This window comes from Dasypus novemcinctus, chromosome 2 (assembly GCF_030445035.2).
Source record: "Dasypus novemcinctus isolate mDasNov1 chromosome 2, mDasNov1.1.hap2, whole genome shotgun sequence".
NCBI lineage: Eukaryota > Metazoa > Chordata > Mammalia > Cingulata > Dasypodidae > Dasypus > Dasypus novemcinctus.
Window position 1 is genome coordinate 180,259,289 of NC_080674.1, and position 19,695 is coordinate 180,278,983.

At 44.4% G+C, this 19,695-nt stretch overlaps 1 protein-coding gene across 1 annotated transcript in view; it reads left to right on the forward strand.

Moving 5' to 3' along the window:
• The first annotated feature begins 11,301 nt into the window (after positions 1 to 11,301).
• The window catches only part of DOCK2 (dedicator of cytokinesis 2), a 419,924-nt gene continuing 411,530 nt past the window's right edge, over positions 11,302 to 19,695 (forward strand). Inside the window, exon 1 of the mRNA XM_058282039.1 lies at positions 11,302 to 11,431. Coding sequence (XP_058138022.1) covers positions 11,389 to 11,431 — 43 coding nt within the window. The 5' untranslated portion in view covers positions 11,302 to 11,388. The remainder of the gene's footprint in view (positions 11,432 to 19,695) is intronic.

A 19,695-nucleotide genomic window follows, 5' to 3' on the forward strand; every position in this document is an offset into this window, starting at 1 on the left:
GCAGGTCCTCAAGCTAAAGTTCCTAGTAACAGGAGTCCTGTGTCATGCAGAAATGTTCCTACTTTAGTATCCCTGGACAGCCAGTGGGAAGTATGGCCTTGGTGTGAATGAGGTGATGGATTTCAGAGCACAGCAGACGGGGCCTTTAGGCAGTTATATTCCACACAGAAGGAGATTAGAAGGATACTTTTTTGTGGTCATCAACCTCTCAATTTCTTCTTAATTTCATGGTCCTCTCTAGCTACCACCTGCTTATCTGCTCTTCTTCCCAATAAAACTCTTTAAAATAGTTGCTTATACTCACCGTTTCTATTTCATTATCTTACATTCTCTCTTTAATCCACTCCAACCAGGAGTCTTTCCTTATCCACTTTGTCTCAATATCTATTTTCTTGTTCTCCCATAGTAATAGAATATTTAATTGGACATTTGGCCACCAAGAATAAATATTATATTTCCCAAATTGCCTTGCAACTGCATGTGGCCACAAAACCAGGTTCTAGCCAAGTGAATGTGGAGAAGTGATGACTCCTACGTCTGACCATGGCCTCTTCCCATCTCCCTTCCTCCTGACTGGAATGGAAATGTGGGGCTGGGCTCACTTGTATCTTGCATGTAAGGGGTGTAAAGCAGAAGGATATGAAATAGCAAGAAAAAAGGAGCCTGGACCCCTGATAATTTCATAGACCTGCAATACCAATTGGGATTGTAAAAAAGAAATAGACTTTTATTTTGAAATGCTAATTTTACTTTGTGTCTCTGGTTTTGGCTGTTCACTTTTCTCTATTCCATTCCTTCTGCAAGCTCTATTTTTTTTTTTAAGATTTATTTCTTTTATTTATTTCTCTCCCCTTCCCCCCCTGACCCGTCCCCCACCCCGCCCCACCCCGCCCCAGTTGTCTGTTCTCTGCATCTATTTGCTGCGTGTACTTCTTTGTCCGCATCTGTTGTTGTCAGTGGCACGGAAATCTGTTTCTTTTTTGTTGCATCGTCTTGTTGTCTCAGCTCTCCGTGTGTGAGGCACAATTCCTGGGCAGGCTGCACTTTCTTTCACACTGGGCGGCTCTCTTTTCAGGGCGCACTCCTTGCATGTGGGGCTCCCCTACACGGGGGACACCCCTGAGTGGCACGGCACTCCTTGCGCTCATCAGCACTGCGCATGGGCCAGCTGCACATGGGTCAAGGAGGCCCGGGGTTTGAACCGCAGACCTCGCATGTGGTAGGCGGACGCCCTAACCACTGGGCCAAGTCCGCTTCCCTTCTGCAAGTTCTATTGATGCCAATTCTGAAATATATCTTACATTTGATGGCTTTACCCATACCACTTTTGTCCAATGCACCATCATTTTCTCCTGAATACTGAAACAACCTCAAACTGGTCTTGTCACTTTTTTTCTTGACTTTTAGAGTTTATTCTCCAATAAGGTAAAAAAAACAAAAAACAAAACACAGAAAAACAGGTCATACCATCTCCTCCTTAGGATCGTCCAGTGACATCTGTCAAAACCCTCCATATAAAGACCTCCAGCAGCACACTAATAGTTGAATAAGTTGGGTTTATTGCTTGTAACTGCAGCCATGGGGAACCATGGGACATCTCAGTAACAGAATGTTAGAAGGGACTTTATTATAGGATTTGGGCTTGTGGTAGGTGATTTGAGGTAATGTTTAAGGAAGCAGGGTTCATTCTAAGATTAGGTATCTTAATAAATCTAATCTAGAAGGATGGAAGACTAGAAGAAGCCTAAAGATAAAAACTAGTTAAAAGAAAAAAGCAGCAGTCACTCCTGTTAGCCATGATAGGGAGATATTAGATCCTTTTTTGTGGTTTGGACAATATCCATGCTTTTCTGTATTTAGATATGATTACAGTGTCATCTGTCATCTTGTTTTTCTCTTGATTCATAATGGTCACAGCACTTATGTTGATATTTGTAGAAATTGTTCATGTTCAATAGGAAAGCACCATGGCTTGTCTCTTTCTCACTTCCTATTATACTTAAAGTACAATTAAAACTCCTTACATGGTCTTCAAATTCTTTGAGGTATATCCTCTGTGCTTACAACAGGGCTTTTCACAACATGGATGCTCAATAAATGCCTTGGAGTAAAGGAGCCCTCACCCTCTAGGAAAGGGTGGAGGTCAAGTAAATCATCAATAACAACATGGCGTGCAGATGTGTATTGGACTTTGAAAGGAAGAGATACATCCAAATTGGTGGAGGCTTATTGCAAGAACACAGAACCTCTGAGGAATCTGTTGTCTCCTTCTAAGTCATATACTTGCTCTGGTCTTAATTTCTCCTTAATTTCAAGGAAATTAAGGAAATTGGCATTGTTCAAGAGGCACCCTTGGCTCTAGCAATATGTCTTCTAACAATTATACTTCTGGAATGAGAAGACTTGACTGGCTTGGTTTGCTATCAGCCTATGGGAAGCTTCCCCATTGGCCAGAAATTGTTGGTCTCCTTCATTTCCAATACACCCACAGGGGTCACAACTCAGATATCGACAGAAACTAAGTCAGACAACTTAAATGAGTAAAGCAAACTGAGTTTGTTTTATCTTAGCTTCAGAAGTAACCTTTTGACGTAGACCTACATCTAGGACTATTACACGCTTCCTAAATAAAACACTGTTTCCCATGATTCTTAAAGCATACCTCCTCTCAATCTCTCTCCTTTACCTACTTTTGATGGAACATGATTTCAAGTAATATTTCACTTTTTTTATATCCCCATTCCCCCCCTTGTGACTTTTTGTGCTGTCTGCTCTCTATGTCCATTCCCTGTGCGTTCTTCCATGTCTGTATTTATTTTATTTCCCCTCCCTCCTTGTGGCTTGCTTACTGTCTGCTCTCTGTGTCCATTTGCTGTGCACTCTTTGCTCTTCTGTGTTTTTGCTTTTCTTCCTTTTTCGTTGTTGTTGCATCACCTTGCCAAGTCAGCTCTCCACAGCGCTTGTGGGCCAGACAGTGCTCTGCAGTGTCTGCAGGCCAGCCAGTTCTCCACGGTGGGCAGGAGAGCCTGCCTTCACAAGGAGGCCCTGGGACGCGAACCCAGAGCCTCCCATATAGTAGACGGGGGCCCAACTGATTGAGCCACAGCCAGCCACTTCCCATATTTCACTTTTACACAATAGTGTGAACCAGGGAAACGGACTTTGGCCCAGTGGTTAGGGCGTCCGTCTACCACATGGGAGGCCCGCGGTTCAAGCCCCGGGCCTCCTTGACCCGTGTGGAGCTGGCCCATGCGCAGTGCTGATGCGCGCAAGGAGTGCCGTGCCACACAGGGGTGTCCCCCGCGTGGGGGAGCCCCACGCGCAAGGAGTGCACCCATAAGGAAAGCCGCCCCAGCGCGAAGGAGGGAGCAGCCGGCCGAGGAATGGCGCCGCCCACACTTCCCGTGCCGCTGACGACAACAGAAGCGGACAAAGAAACAAGACGCAGCAAAAAGACACAGAAAACAGACAACCGGGGGAGGGGAGGGGAATTAAATAAACAAAATAAATCTTTAAAAAAAAAAAATAGTGTGAACCAAATGATAAATGGCAATTGAGACTAGGCCTCAGTATTGGAGGGAGAAAAGGGAGTGATAGGAACTGGTAAAACAAGAGCGCTCCATCCATAGGACAGCAGCTGAAGTTACCTCCAGTTGATTGCTGCCTTGTGGACATGCAGATCCTGTGTTCCCAGATCTTCACCTTTTTTTTTCCCAAGAGAAGCTAGAAATCTAGAAGTTTAGGTGAAATTCCTTGATTGTTAATTGTCAGCAATTTTTTTAAAAAAATGTAAACACAGAGTCAAATGTACTTGTTAAACAAAGAGGTCATTCTTCAATTTTAGCCTTGGAGTTGCTGGTTCTGACCTCTGTTGAATGTAGTTGTCTCTGTAATGACCCATTCAGTGTGTGAGCCAATTGGACACGGACAGGGAACTGGGTTGGTGTCACTGTGCAAACAATATGAGCTTCAGCAGCCTTGCGGAAAGAGTCCTTAGCTTCCCCCCTCCAAAGGAGACTGGTCAGAATAGACAGTTGAAGAGTAAGGATAGTAAAACATGACCATGGGCTGCTGCAGGTACCCAGAGGGGTTGTCTAACTCAAGGGGGAGTTGAGAGGCATAGAGGACCACCAAGGCAGTCCTCCCAGAACGGGATAGCCAAGAGAGGAAGAGCGATCTTCCTGTTGGAGGGAAGACCAGCGCAAACACATGTGGGAACTCGTGGCACTTTTAGGAAACTTCAAACAGTGCCGTATGGTAAGAATGTACAGTGATCGTGCCTGAGTATGCGGTATGGTGAGGGTGGGGAGAGTATAAGAAGGAGCAGAGGGTAATGCAGAGAAGGCAGGAAAGGAAGCTGAAGAGGAGAGGTGCAATCTGGTCATGAGGGGCAGGTATGATGTTCTTGGGAATTTAAATAGTATCCTGATAGGCTATAGACGATCAAACCAGGGCCTTGGCATCTTAGTCTGGCATTTTAGATAGATCCCACGAAGCAGTGTGGAGTGTTCATTAGAAGTAAGGTTTGAGGATATTAATATTTAGATCTATCATAAACCCCAGGCAAGCAGAAAAGCTTTCCATCTTCCCTCATCTCCAACCCCAATCCCACATTCACTTCTAGAGGTCCAGCTGTTACCTTAAGGTAGAGATATTTGAGTGCCTAGTTATCTATACACTGTCTTTGTTGCTGCCACCGCTGTTTTTCCTTCCTTTTGCATAGCTAACTACTTTGATACTCCTATCCTTCTTGCCTAGAGACTTTTGTGGTCCTGATAGGAACTAGAGTCCTCTCTGGTAAATAAAAGTTAGACAAGTACAAATCTGAGCTCCAGAATATCTGGGCTGCTCAGAATGTACTCACAGAAACAAACAACAATGACTGTTAGAAGTTACACAGGAAGAAATGATAATAAAACGTTAGTAACACTGGGGAGGCTGCATTTCCCAAAGACAGTCACATGAGGGCAGTGGTGGAGGGGACCCAGAAGTCTTTCGGCATTTACCTGCTGAGGGGCCAGTGCCACCCCCAGGTGGATGTCTCTCCACCCTGGGTCCAGGTGAACTCTCGTTGGGGGTGAGGGGGATAAGGGCGCCTACCACCACATACTATGGGGGCACGACACTCTAGAGGTTTGTGTCAGTGGCTGACAATATTCCAATATTTAATAACTAATACAGCCCTATTGGTGCATTCCTGCCAAATCTCAGACCTGAATATATGACTGAGAAAGATGGACACCAAAGCCTCTTCTGCTGTGCCTTGGGTAAAAAGATTTCTGCAATCTACCTAAAGATGGGTCCAAATATATTTCTTTAACCAGCACTTGAGGCCTTGTGTGACTCTTCTCTGTGGAATACTTTAATTTCACAAATGCATTAAAATCTCCCAGGTAACCATGAACCTGCTTTATCTTTTCCAGCTTAATCCAGGAGTTTGAGGAGATCACCACTCCTTGAGCAAAGGGTCCTGGAAGAAACACAGAGATTAGAAGGAGGCAAGACTAGAGGTAGGGAGATCAAATCCAAGGTTCAAATGAGGAGGATCTTAATGAGGTAGTAGCATGGGAGAAAGGGAGATTCCAGACGTTTTTCAGATGATCATTTGAAGTGAAAGGAGATGAGGGTGAGTTGAGTTTTTTACTTGAGTGAGGTGGAGGGTGATAATGCCACTCTCAGGTGTGGAATTGTAGTGGTTATGGCTATAATAATGTGCCTTGAGATCCAAGATGCGGAAGTAGGGAACGGCAGGCTGCACTCCTCCTCCAGAAACTGCGGGAAGAGTGTTATTTCAGTGGTTGGAGACCCACACAATAAACAACAAAATATTAAACTCCCATCCTGGGAAATCCTTCTGTATTTCAGACACTTGAATCTTCAATCTATTCAAATGCCAGTTGAGTCCTGATTTTCAGCAGAGTTGCAGCCAACACTTTCTCTCCAGTTCATTGGACTCACCCAGGACAACTAACAAAATGATGATGATGAATAATGTCCATCCCAAAAAATAGAGTATCTAAAGCTACAAGCAATATAGTTCCATCCATCTGTCCCATGGGATCTAAGATCTCTCTCAATCACAAGAGGAGTGGGCATCTCCATCCCAAAGTCCTCAACATTGAGAATGAACAAACATGGGGGGGCGGTGATATAACTATGGACCAAAGTACATATGAAGACTGGTCACCAGAGGTCATGAGGGGAGGGAGAGGGAAGAATAGCTGTAACATGGGTTATTTGGGGGACATTGGAATTGTTCTACATGATATTGCAATGACAGATAAAGGCCATTGTACATTTTGTCAAAACCTCTAAAATTGCAGGTGCAAAGTAAAAACCGTAATGTATGCTGTAGACCATGTTACTAGCAATGCTTCAGTATTTGTTCATCAATTGTAACAAATGTACCACACTAATGCAGGGTATTATTTATTAAAACCAAAACAACAACAACAAAATGTGCCTCACACCCTCTGACTTCAGTTTAATTTTCAGAAAAATGGAGGTAGTAATGGTTTCTACCTCAAAGAGCTGCTTCACGGACTAAGTAAGATAATACATGTAAAAAGTTTAAATAAATGATTGGCATGCAGTAAGTACTCAATAAATAAATATTAGCATTTTTTTCCAGGAAAAACTGGGGCTTGAAAAACTTAAATAATTTGCTTCAAGCTGCACAGCTGAGTAAGTGCTGGAGTTAGGATTCTAGCACATCCGTTTAAGCCGAGTCAGGTTTTAACATAGGATAGAAACAGAAGACAGATGAAAGGTGTTGGTGTGCTGATGAGCTTGGCTTTGGCCATGGGAACATTTATGTGGGCTGGGGAGGCGATGTCCAGGAGGCAGTTGGACACTTGGATCTGGATCTCAAGAGAATTCCTGCCAAAGGTGTCCTTGTTGCCACCATCCGCCTTCAGGGTGTATTTGAAATGATAGTTATCAACAGGGACTATATTAAAAAATAAAAAGGAATGATGAGGTTGTGGAGAAATAGGAACTCTGTTACATTGGGGGTGGGAATGTAAAATGGTGCAGCTGGTGTGGAAAGCATTTTGGCAATTCCTCAGAAAGCTGAACATATAGAATTATCATATGACCCAGCAATTCTACTTACAAATATATACCCCAAAGAACCGAAAACAGGGACTCAAACAGGTATTTCCTTACCAGTGTTTATAGTAGCAGTGTTTATAGTCAGAGGTGGAAGCAACCCAAATGTCCATCAGCGGATGAATGGCTAAACAAAATGTGGTATGCAATGGGCTATTACTCAGCTTTTAAAAAGTAATAAAGTTCTGATACATGTGACAACATGAATGAGCTTGGAGGACATCATTCTGAAATGAAATGTCAGATTAAAAAAAGGGTAAATATATCAAGAGGGGGCTTAGATTCCACATGGATGCTGGATGCACTCCTCCTGCTTTCAGTTGTAGGCACTCTTGGCTCCCTGGTGTGGTGGTTGACCTTCTTCACCTCCATGTTAACTGAGTGGGGTAAGATGTGGAGTGGACACAACCATTCTAAGGTCCACAGGATGGAGGAATAGAGTATGGATTAGAGTGGACTTACTGATATTCTATTCATGAACTATTGTGATTAGTAATCGAAGAAAGTATGGCATTGGTGTGGAGAAAGTGGCCATGGTGGCTGCTGAGGGTAGAGAGTGGAAGAGATGTGATGTGGGGGCATTTTCGGGGGTTGGCGTTGTCCTGGATGGTGCTGCGGGACAGTTACCAGACATTGTATGTCCTCCCATGGCCCACTGGGTGGACTGTGGGAGAGTGTGGGCTATGGTGTGGACTGTTGACCATGAGGTGCAGCGGTGCTCAGAGATGTATTCACCAAATGCAATGAATGTCTCATGATGATGGAGGAGGTGGTTGTTATGAGAGGAGGAGTGGGGTATATGGGGACCTCATTTTTTTAATGTAACATTAAAAAAACTAAGACAAAAAAATTTAAAAAGGGTAAATATACGATTTCACTTATATGAAATACCTAGACTAAGCATATTCATAGAGACAGAAATTAGATTTTGAGTTACTGGGGCCACGGGTGGAGACAGATGGAATTGGGCTGTTATTGCTTAATGGGTACAGAATTTCTGTTTGGGGTGATGAAAAAGTTTCGGTAATGGATGGTGCTGATGGTGGAACAACAGTGTCAATGTAATTAATAACACTGAATTGTACACCTGAAAGTAGTTAAAATGGGAAACTTTGAGTTGTGTATGTCTTACCACAACATAAAGTTAAAAAAAAAATAGTGCGCTACCTAATAGCCAGGTATCTTTTCTGACGGATGGTGTTTAATGTTTTGTGTGACAAAGGTAATTGTAAATTCTTTAAGCAGCTTTAGTGAGAAGTTTTTTATTTAAACATCAATTTCTCTTGTCAAAATTTTCCTGGCACCATCTAATCATTAACTCTGATAAAAAAAAACCTGTATCTTAGAAACATAACAGCCATCTTTAAATTGTATGAAGTATAAAGAGTTCTGTATTAAAAAGCACTCTATTCGAAATTAACCTTCGCTCAAAATAACTTCAAAATTCATCTACCTCAACTACAAGCAATTTTTCACCTCCTTTAATATGTTGAATGATTTGCTTAATATAAGTTAAAGAACAGATTCCTACCACATTATTAGTGTGAACTTACCTGTTCGTATGTCAGAAACTTAAGATGAAAATAGAAGCATCTTTTAGATCACCTGGTTGTGGCTTTATGAAGACAGTAGAAATATATATAGGAGGGGGTGGCAAACTATGGTCCATTGACCAGATCTGGCCTGCTGCCTCTTTTTGTTTGCTCCATGAGCTAAGAATGCTTTTTATATTTTTAAATGATTGAGGAGAAAATAATAGAAAAAAATTTCATGACATCAAAATTATATGAGGGAAGCAAGTGTAGCTTGTGGTTTGAGTGCCTGCTTCCCATGTATGAGGTCCCGATTTCAATCGTGGCACCTCCTAAAAAAATGTATATGAAATTCAAATCTCATTGTTCATAATTAAAGTTTTATTGGAACACAACCATACTCATTTATTTACACATTGTCTATGACTGCTTTCACAGAGCAGTAGAAGAACCAAATACTCATGACAAAGAAAATATGTGGTGCTCTCAATTGCTTCACACTGCTGCTCAGCACCTACAAAATCTTAGTGATGTAGTGATTTTTTTTTAGGCTGTACCAAGGATTGAACCCAGGACCTAGTATACTGGTATACCTAGTATATACAAACACTTACTAGTGCTGTAAATAGTTCAAACAGAAGAAAAATCTCCATTCCCACAGATATTTGCACTGGATATATTTTTCCAAGCTCAAGCTGTAGTTCCAGCAGTTGTTTTTCAGACATCAATACAAATGCAAAGGAAATTTTTAAATTTCAAAATCCATTTAACTCTGCAATTGAGCTTCCACCTAACCTTCAACTGGAAATGATTACTCTCCAATGTAATGATTTACTAAAAGGCAAATATCAAGAGAAGATTTAATAAAATTCCAAAAATGCCATATGAGCAATGAAAATGTTCATTTAAAATCTTATGCCCATGGATTGTTTTTTGGTAGTGCTCATCTGTGTGAAAAGATTTTCAAAAATGGAATATGTAAAATTTCATTACACATCAGCATTGAGATGATCATTTGTAATCAGTTTTGATGATAGGAACCACTAACTTTAAACTCCAATAAAATGATGTTATGCCTCCCTCCTCCCCTCAAAATAATTTATTCTTCTCATTAATAGACCTGTATTATAAAACGATGTACCCAATTATTTTTAATTTCATTAATATAAAAGCATAGAAGCTTTTTTCTCCCTTATTTTATAAGTACCTACAAAATATCCTTGATTTTGCCTCTTGACCTGCACAGACTAAGATATTTACTGTGTGGCCCTACACAGAAACAGTTTGTGTCTTACCTCTGGTGCATAGTCCCAATTTCTAATACTGCTGTAATGTTCGGTTTTATGTGTTAACTTGCAAGGCTACAGTTCCCAGTTATTTGATCAAACACTAACCTTGGTGTTTCTATGAAGGCATTTTGTACATGTGATTAATATTTGTAATCAGTTAATTTTAAGTAGGGGAGATTATCCTTAATAATCTGGGAGGGGCTGATCTAGTCAGCTGCTGCCTCAAGGGCAGAACTGAGCTTTCCCTGAAAGAAGAAATTCCACCTATGCGCAGCAGCTTTAGTTCCTGCCTGAGAGTTGCCAGCCTGCCCTTCCTGCCAGCCTGCCCTACAGATTTTAGACTTACTTGGCCAGCACCGTGGCCATGTAAACCAATTCCTTACAATATTCTCTTAACGCACATATCCTACTGGTTCTCTCTTGCTGGTGGCATCTTGACTGATACAACTGCTCTAACGAAAGACATCGCCCAATTTGTGCTGCTGCAAAGGAATAACTTTAGATCAAATGAAATTAATATTTTGCCATAGCTGCCTGTCAACTGTGATATTGCCCAATCTATCTTATTGACTCTAGTGTAAGGCAGAAAGGGGTAGTGAGAGTTATGAATAAAGAATATAAATTCAGGAAGACTTAAATTCAGCCTTATCACTGTGGATTAGACATTTTCATTTCTTGATGGCCTCTGTTTTCAGAGTAAGAAAGAGATTTTGAGGGGAAACGTCTCCATTATCCTCCCTCTGGAACTCTTTTCACGGGGTCCCCTGTCCCTGGCTCTTAGAACCTCCTTGACCTTCGCACTGTTGGTAAGCTAGTGCGTGGGTGTACTTTCAGAGGCACTTTCATGAGATTTTCAAATGAGTCTGAAACACCAAAAGGGTAAAAACCCAAATGACCTGTTCCCTGAGGTCCATATTTAACTCTTACGTGTTACTCGCTGTGTACATTCTCCCCTCAAATCCTCACAATAATCGCATGAAGTAGGCACTAGCACCTCATTTTACAGATGAGAAAACTGAAGCAATTTGCCCTGGTGGCACAGCTGATGAACAAGGGACAGAGACTGCCTTTGAACACAGCGCTGACTCCAAAGCTCCTGCTGAGGACAGGGACGCCATTCCATCACCAAGCTCAGGGATCAGGGAAACTTTCTGCAGTCCTGGTGACCTGGATGGCCCCAGGTACCTGCCTGGCCTCTGCCCACTCACCTGAAGAAGAAACAAATTGTCGGTGGGAGCCCTGGGGGGCCAGGGGCCTTCTAGACTAGACACTGGCTTCTCTCCTGTGCCCCTGCCCGAAGGGAGGGGGAGCGGGGAGCGGGGAGCCCCGCGAGGGGAGGCGGGCCCTAGGAGGGAGTTTGAAAAGAGGAAGGAAGTGGGGCCCGGCAGAGCGCCTCGCCACCCCCTGCCGGCTTCCCCACAGGACGACTGGAGGCGCCCACAGGCCCCGGCGCGGCCATGGCCCCCTGGCGCAAAACTGACAAGGAGCGGCACGGCGTGGGTAGGTGGGGCGTGGGGTCCGCAGCAGGGCGCGGGGCAGGTGGCGCGGGAGCTGCACCCAGGAAGATGCTGCGGCCCCGGCGGCGCGGGCGTGGGCAGGCACGCTGACTCAGGGTCGGAGGGCGCAGGGGCTCCCTCAGCCTGCAGCAGGCCAGCTAGGCGGGGCAGAGGGGACACCGGGGGAAGGGGCTGGACAGCCCGCGCAGGAGGCTGCGCCCCCCAGCGCCCTCTCCCTCCTGGCCCCCTCGGCCGCCCTGTGGCCCCAGCACTTAATGCGTTTAGGAAATGGGGTGGAGCTGAGCGCCCGGCCACCTGGGCGCGTCAGGCTCCCGGTTCCAAGGCAGCGGCTCCAGACTTGGCCTCCTTCCTGGAGGAAGGCTCTGTCTGGTCCACTCAGCGTGCCTCCCCCCATCCCTGTACAAAGAGGCCCGCTCTGCCTCATTGCCTCGACTTTCCTCCTGGGTCATTTGACCCCTGATTTCGCAGATCCTCCAGAGGGCTCCCCAGGCTCTGGGCGTGGGTCTGCCGGAGGTCTCCTTCCCTCAGGCCCTGGGGAGCCTCCGAGGAGAAAGGCTCCCTGTGAGGAAATCTGGGGATGCTACACCAAGAAGCTAGTCTCACCAGCTTCAGCCATCTCAGCTCCCAGAGGCCTCTGCCTCAAGCTCAGGGGCGGAAGTGGTGGCTGGGGGAAGGGAGGTGTCAGGTACTGGGACTCTCTCTACTAAGTGGCACCCGTGGTGCAATCCCCTTCGACTCACTGTGGTTTTCAAACTTAAGTGTGGATTTAAAAATCTCCCAGGAGCCTTTTATACAGGCAGATACCAAATGCCACCCGTAGAGATGAGGATTCAGCAGGTCAGGGGTTTGAGGACACAATGGCCAAGAGAGACTGGACGCAGGGGTCCCAAGGCCCCTGCCCCAGAGAGTTCAACAGTTATCCATTCACTTAATGTGGACGAGGTACTGTGAAGTGTTTAAAGATGAACGGTGCCCATCCAGAGAACAAATAATAGTCCATAACCTCAAAGGGCCTCAATTTCTCCACTTATAAAAAGGGTAGGTTGAACTAGACTCTTTAAGGAGCCTTTTCAAAGCTTCTCTAACTCCGGCCCTTTTAGCTTGGTGGGGGAGTCATCGGGCTACTACTCTTTGCAGGGGGAGATGAAATGGGGCAGACTGTTGTAGATGGAGAGACATTGTGGTCGGGGAGGTGAAAGTGGATGTGAAGGACATATCCAGGAAAGAACTGGCAGCACCTTTTGCTTTTTGGAGGTGCATTGAAAGGAATGATTAAGCTTAAGGCAAGTTGAAACCACCTTTTGGAGACCTGTGAATGCCAGGCTGAGGGACGAGCTATAGAGGGTTTCTGAGCCTGGTAAGTGCATGAAGAGATCTGTGCTAAAGCCAGTGTGGAGGGAGGCTCTGTGGACAGGACAGCAAAGGTACCTGGCAGCAGGTGGGGGACAGTTTTGAAGTCCACGGTCACTAAGGCAGTTACCAGGGGAAATTGAGTGTGGTGGAACAGAGCCCCACTGACCCAAGAGCTGCAGTTCTCACTGGCTGCATAGGCCCCATACTGTGGAGGTGAAATTCATGAGCTCAGACCTGGCAGACTGTTCTTGAACTCCAGCCTCCCACCCTCCCAGCACTGTGTCCCTGGGTCACGAACTCTCTCCAACCTTGGTTTCCTTGTCTGTATAATGGGGATAATGACAGTACCCATTTCCTAGTGTTGTGGGAGGACTAAACGAGTTCATCCATGTACAGTGGCTAGAATGATGATTGCATAAAGTAAGGCTTACTAAATGTTATCACTGATTAGACTCTGCCCCCTGCATGGACCCCCAGTTCGGGATGTGATCTTACAGAATGGGATGGGGCTGCAGGATGCAGTGGATTCTCAACCTCCACCCCTGCTGATTCGGTTTAGGTCTGACTATGCTAGGTTTCTGGATTTAGTGGTATAACTGACAGTTTTAATAAGTAGACTTTCATAAGTCTGCTTATGAGAATTCTAATTTATGGGGATCAGAAGGTCTGATATCCTAGGGAGCTGGAAAGTGTTGGTAGGTGCTGTTCATCACAGGAAGCCCCCCCCCACACCCCGGGTGAATGTCAGAACGAAGGAAAGTGATCTCTAATCTTCATCTGCAGGCTCTTGGTGGATGGAAGGGTAAGGCTAGGCTTGGTTTATGGTGAGATGGGAGTGGAGTTATCCAACAGAAAGAGCAACGGCCTGAGTGTAAGGAGGCTGAGTGCTCTTACCGATACCATCAGTATTTGCAGATTGATTCAGGCTCTAGTTTTCTCACTGTAAGTTCAGGCATTAATACTGTCCTCTTCTGAAGCATTCATTGATGAAGAGCATTTGAGATAGTAATTATGGGGAAATTGGACGAAGTCAGAGAGCTAGAGCCAGTCAAGGGGGATTCTTGGAGCAACCTGGGAGTCCTATCCTATTTGATGAAGACTCAGCCCTGCTTCACTGTTACCACAAGGAGAACCTGCATTTGCTTTCCCATTTGGTTTCCTATTCAGAGGGGGCACTTGGTGGTCCTTCTTGTGGTATAAATAGTAGGTACTGTGGTTGCCTACTCGCCTGGTGGGCTGGCTGTACAGGAGGCTGCCTCATTGCCGGAACCACTTGCTTTCACGGTTGTCTTGCTCTCTGGTGGGCAGTCAGAAATCATGCAGATTCCTGGACAGATTATTTTACTTTCTTTGCCACAGCCTTGACATGTGGGCCATCAGCATTCATCGGAGCTCCCGAAAGGACCCTGGGTTAGAAGTCGGGTAGAAAGTTCCACAGATAAGGCAATGGGGGCTAAGAGAAGGAAAGGGCACAGCCTTTGTCCTCAGGCATTATGATTAACCTTAAAGGCTTGGGCTCTGAAGTTAGCACCGAATTCAAATCTTGGCCTGTTTCCTCATCTGTGAGATGGGGGTAATACAAATAATACAGATCTCATGAGACTGTGGTGAGGATTGAATGGGCCATGCATGTAAAGCACTTACTACTGTGCCTGGTTCAGTGCACATTAGCTACTCAGGTCATGGGCATACCTAACAGTTGCAGAGCCCAGAGAGACCCAGGGTGACGCAGCCTCATGCCAGATTCAGGACACTCATGCCTTTTGAGAGGGTAGTGTTTTATGCTTTGCAAGATGCATTCTCCTGCAGTATCTTTTTTTAAATTATTGTTATCTTTTTTTTTTAAAAAGATGCATAGATGACACAAAATGTTACATTAAAAAATGTAAGAGGTTCCCATATACCCCCACTCCACCCCACCCCACCCCCACTCCTCCCACGTCAACACCCTCTTTCATCAGTGTGGCACATTCATTGCATTTGATGAATACATTTTGGAGCACTGCTACACAGCATGCATTATGGTTTACATTGTAGTTTACACTCTCTCCCAGTCCATTCAGTGGATTATGGCAGGATATATAATGTCCCCTGCAGTATCTTGTGTTTTTGTGTGTGTGTGTGTGTGTGTGTGTATGTGTGTGTGAAGTGGTCAGCATTCTATATTTGCGATCATACATAAACCACACCAAAATGCCATTAGTTAATTGAAAGGCAACATTTCAGATACAGGGAATTTTAATTAGATTGACACAGTTAAGACCAAAAAGGTGAAGTGTACATAGCTACCTTATTTTTAGCACCTGCCTTTAAACAGGCTGATGAACACCAATTGAAACACAAGTGAGTCTTGCTCTATGAGACAGTGAAGGAATTTCCCTAGTATTTAAATATATTCATAAAATCATAAAACCATTATATAAATCTAAATATACAACCAGTCTCCTAGAAGTTGTGAGTTGTAATTTACCATCTTTGTGAAATCTTGAACCTACAAATGCGACCTAGCTTTGAGTCCAATTATATTTTTAGGAGGGGAGACAGTGATAGCACTTGTTGACCCAGAATTACTATCAAAATTCTAAAAGCCTGATCATATTCATTTAACTATAAGCCAATCTTATTTAACTCAGGACTGTCCAGCAAAAATATCCTATTCATGATCTGAATTCTGATGTACAAGATCAATTTAAATATGGTATATGTAAAAAAGTCACAAGACATTTTTGTTTTGTAATAATGCAGTATCTATTACTCATTAGTAGCTTTTTTGAGATAAGCTATCAAGTCTGCCCTTTCTGCCTTCCTCTTAATGTCAGTGAAGATCATTTTTGTTCCAGGGATGTACTTCTTGGGATTTTCCAAATACTCCATCAGTGTCTCCTTTCCCCAGGGGACGCCTCTGTTCTTGCTGGCATCTGTGTAAGAGAATCCAGGGGCCTGACCTGTCTTCCACCCAAGGAGACCGTGCAGATTTGTCCCAGTCTTGTGCTTGCCTCCCTTTTCTGCACTGGGCACATTTCTGAACAAAAATCTTCTTGCCCTTCTCACTGTCACCCATGTTGAATTCGCTCTCTTGTTGCACACTCCACAAGGGTCTGCTCAAAAGCCAGATGTCCCATGCTCTAAATCCCTCCTGCAATCTCTGTCTGGCTCTGGAACTTCCCTGTGAGGCAGGGTAGCCCAAATTTTGTACATGAAGAAACCAAGGCCTAGAGTTCATATAACTTGGAAGTACTGGAACTAGGCTTTAAAATCAGTTGGCTTCCTTTTCGCTACATAAGAAGAGCATTTGGGGGCGGGGGGGATGCACATGGCACATGGGCCACACAATAAATAGTCCAGTTTGATTTCAGACGATGCTTATAGTGAAAAAGAACATTGGAAAGGCAGATTATGACCAGATTGTGAAGGACTTCGAGTGTCCAGCTCATTCTGTAAGCACTGGAGTTTTTGAGCACCTGTAAGAAGTTAATACTATTAATTGTGGTTGTGGGACAGGATTGGACCTAGTGTAGAACGAGGGAAGTGGGTGACAATTTTACCTGTCTGCTGACTACCTGATTAGTTGATCTAGTAGGGCTCCGCTTATAACTAACATTTCCTTTTGGCCTTTACTATCTTAAATCTCTGTCTGAGACTCTGCCAGTGACCAGAACTTTCTCCTTAGGGAGGGAAGGGAGGGCAGAAAAAGAGGAGGTAGGAAGAGAAAGTAACAGTATCAGTTAGGTAAGTGGGGCTATGGGTGACAGACAACTTCCAAAAGAGGGCCGAACCAAGCTAGAAGCTTACTTCTCTCTCAGAGATGTCAAGAGGTGAAGAGCCGGTAGGACAACTCATTCTATCTCCTGGTCTGCCATCCTTGGCATATGGCTTCTCCCTCCTGAACCAAAGTGGCTGCTTAAGCTTTAGCCATCAGATCTACCTTCCAGCCAGCAAGAGAGATGGAGGGACAATGAAGGGGGTGACCTTTCCCTTTAAGGTCCCAAAGGCACAGTTGCATTTCCTCTTCTATGCTATTGGGTAAAATTTATTCACATGACCAAACCTGGTTGCAAGGGAAGCTAGGAAATGTAGTCTGTAATTTAGCCAGCCATGTACCCTGCTGAAAATGAGTTGTTCCATTCCTAGGGAGGAGGGGAGAAAGGATACTAGGGATGACCTATGGACTCTGGCATGGTATTTAAGACTAAAAAAAACAAAACAAAACAGCTTCAAGGCAGGGGTTCTTAGAGGGAGGGCGAGGGTAGAAAAAAGATTTGTATCAGCCAGTTATGTTTGGAAAATAATTCTCTATGCAGCTCATTTCTAGTTATGGCTTTGTGCTGGGATGTGGTATTGGGGGAATTTTTGCTTTCCCTGAATTTCCCAGGAAAGGATGGATTTGCAAGGCTCTGCACAGAAAGGGGTTTTTTCCACATCTCGGTTGGAGACTATGAAAGAATTCGGGGCATCCTGTGGATGATGCTGCAGCCGTCCAGCACCCTGGACAGAGCTATTCCAGGCAGGCTCTGTTGGATTTGGAGCAGACATTGTGGGGCGCGGCTCTTGCAGCAGGTGCTCTTGTTACTAGAAACAAAAGCCACTCACACTAGACAGTGGTCACGGGGGTTGCTGAGGGCAGGGAGAGGGAAGAAGAGATGTGATGTGGGGGCATTTTCGGGACCTGGTGTTGTCCTGAATGATATTGCAGGGACAGAGGCAGGACATTATATATCCTGCCATAACCCACTGACTGGACTGGGGGAGAGTGTAAACTATGATGTAAACTATAATCCATGAGGTGCAGCAGTGCTCTAAAATGTATTCCTCAAATGCAATGAATGTGCCACACTGATGAAAGAGGTTGTTGATGTGGGAGGAGGGGGGGGTGTGGGGAGTGGGGTATATGGGAACCTCTTGTATTTTTCAATGTAATATTTTGTGTGATCTATATATCTTTTTTAAAAAAGACAATTAAATAAAAATTTTTTTAAAAAGCCACTCACACTAGTTTAATTAAAAGGATGCATGTGTATATACAAGTGTATATGGGAGTGGTATATATAAACAATTTTTTTGCTTTTAAATTTTAAAAAGTTTATAAATACGTACTCTCACACTTATAGGACACTTACAAAAATTATTCAAAATCCATACAGAAGACTAACATACCTCCCACCCAGACACCCAGATCAACCAACTTTTAACATTTTTCCCACATTTGTCATGTCTTCCTTTCCCTCTTTCCTCCTCCCTTCCTCCCTTCCTCCCTACTTTCCTTCTTTCCTTCCTTCCTTTTCCTTCTTCTATTATCTATCATCTCTTTATCTGTTTTCTAAACATTTGAGAGTAGTTTGTGGATATCATGCTCCTTACACACTTAGCACTTTAATGAATATTACCTAAGAACAAGAATATTCACTTATGTAGCCACCTTAAGTAGAATAATCATGTTCAAGCAGTTTAATGTGGATATAAAACTTATAGCCTATATTCCAATTTTTTTTTCATATGTGGGAGTGGTATATTTTAAGGGTGAGGGGAATCCCTTGGAAGCCAGGGCCAGTCAGCCTTCTGGAAGGGCCGAAACTGCCGCTCTGGACACCTCTGCCTTTCTTTCCATCTCTTCCCTGCTTCTCGAGGCACACTGGCTGTTTTCTCCCTTCTCTACTCACCACCTCCCTCTGATTCCTCCACTCCTTCCTAGTTTTGATGTTCTAATAACCCCATCACTTGCCACCAGCCACAACCCTGCATGACTTTGCAGTTCAAGCAGCCACGTGCCTAGTTGTGCAGTGTCCCCAGAGAGAGGCTCCAAGGGATGTAACTCCTGTCGTGAAAGGCCACCCCAATCACAGGTGATTGCCTGCCTACGAATGGCCCCCCGCTCTGACACTGCCCCTGCTGGTCCAAATGGCTACGGCCGTGGCCTGCAATCATGTGGCTTGCTGCTCCCCCAGCAGGAGCTGGGTGTGGACAGATTCTTTGAGGAGGTGACATGCGTGGAACACACGTCCCCAACACAGCCAGGGCAGAACTCCACTACAGAGAGATCAATTACACCGGGAAGGGATAGAGAGCATCATTTATGCACTCATTTGTTCACTCATTCTCTCATTAATTCATTTTTCTTTTGTTTCTTAAATACTTATTGGGCATTTCCTATGTGCCAGGCACTGTGCTGGACACTGAGATTACTAGATTGAGATCATCGTGCTTCCTACTTTATGGGAATTTAGAGTCTAATGGGGAAGACAGGAAACAAGGGCATGGACAAATCAATAAATATATGATTATAAATCAGGAGCATGGCTCAATGAATGAGAACATTGGCAGGGGATGGTGGGAGTGGTTCTTAAATGGAATAGTCTGAGAAAGCTTCTGAGGAGCAATGGGGGAAAGAATTCTAAAGGGAATGCTTGGAAAGATCTTTATGCGTGCATCTTTGCTATGAGAGCAGGCTGGATCTTTGGATTGGTCCACAGAAATTAGTCTGGGGGCAACAAAAACATGGGTCAGAGATTTAATGTCTTTCTTCCGCCAATCCTTAGGTGCCTGGGCCTCCTACTTTCTGATGTTTCAGCAGCCTGGGGATGTTTGGGAGTGCCTGCTGGACTGGCTGCTTTGAGTCCATTGGAGGAAATTGTCCTAATCCCTAGGTTTATGGAAACCTCATTTGTTGGTCGCCGTCCTGTCCCCAACCACAATGTCTGTGTCTGAATGAACCTACGCAACAGAATGTGTTCTCTAAGCTCTGCTTCCTTCTGAGATCAGCCTCCTTATAGTGCTGCTATATTTTGAGACAGGCAATGTAGTCACCATAATGTTCTGCTAATTTCTGGACCTTTGAATTTGTTTAAAAAGAGCTTCTAGACCTTTAATTTAATAGCCAATTACCCATGGGTGCCATGG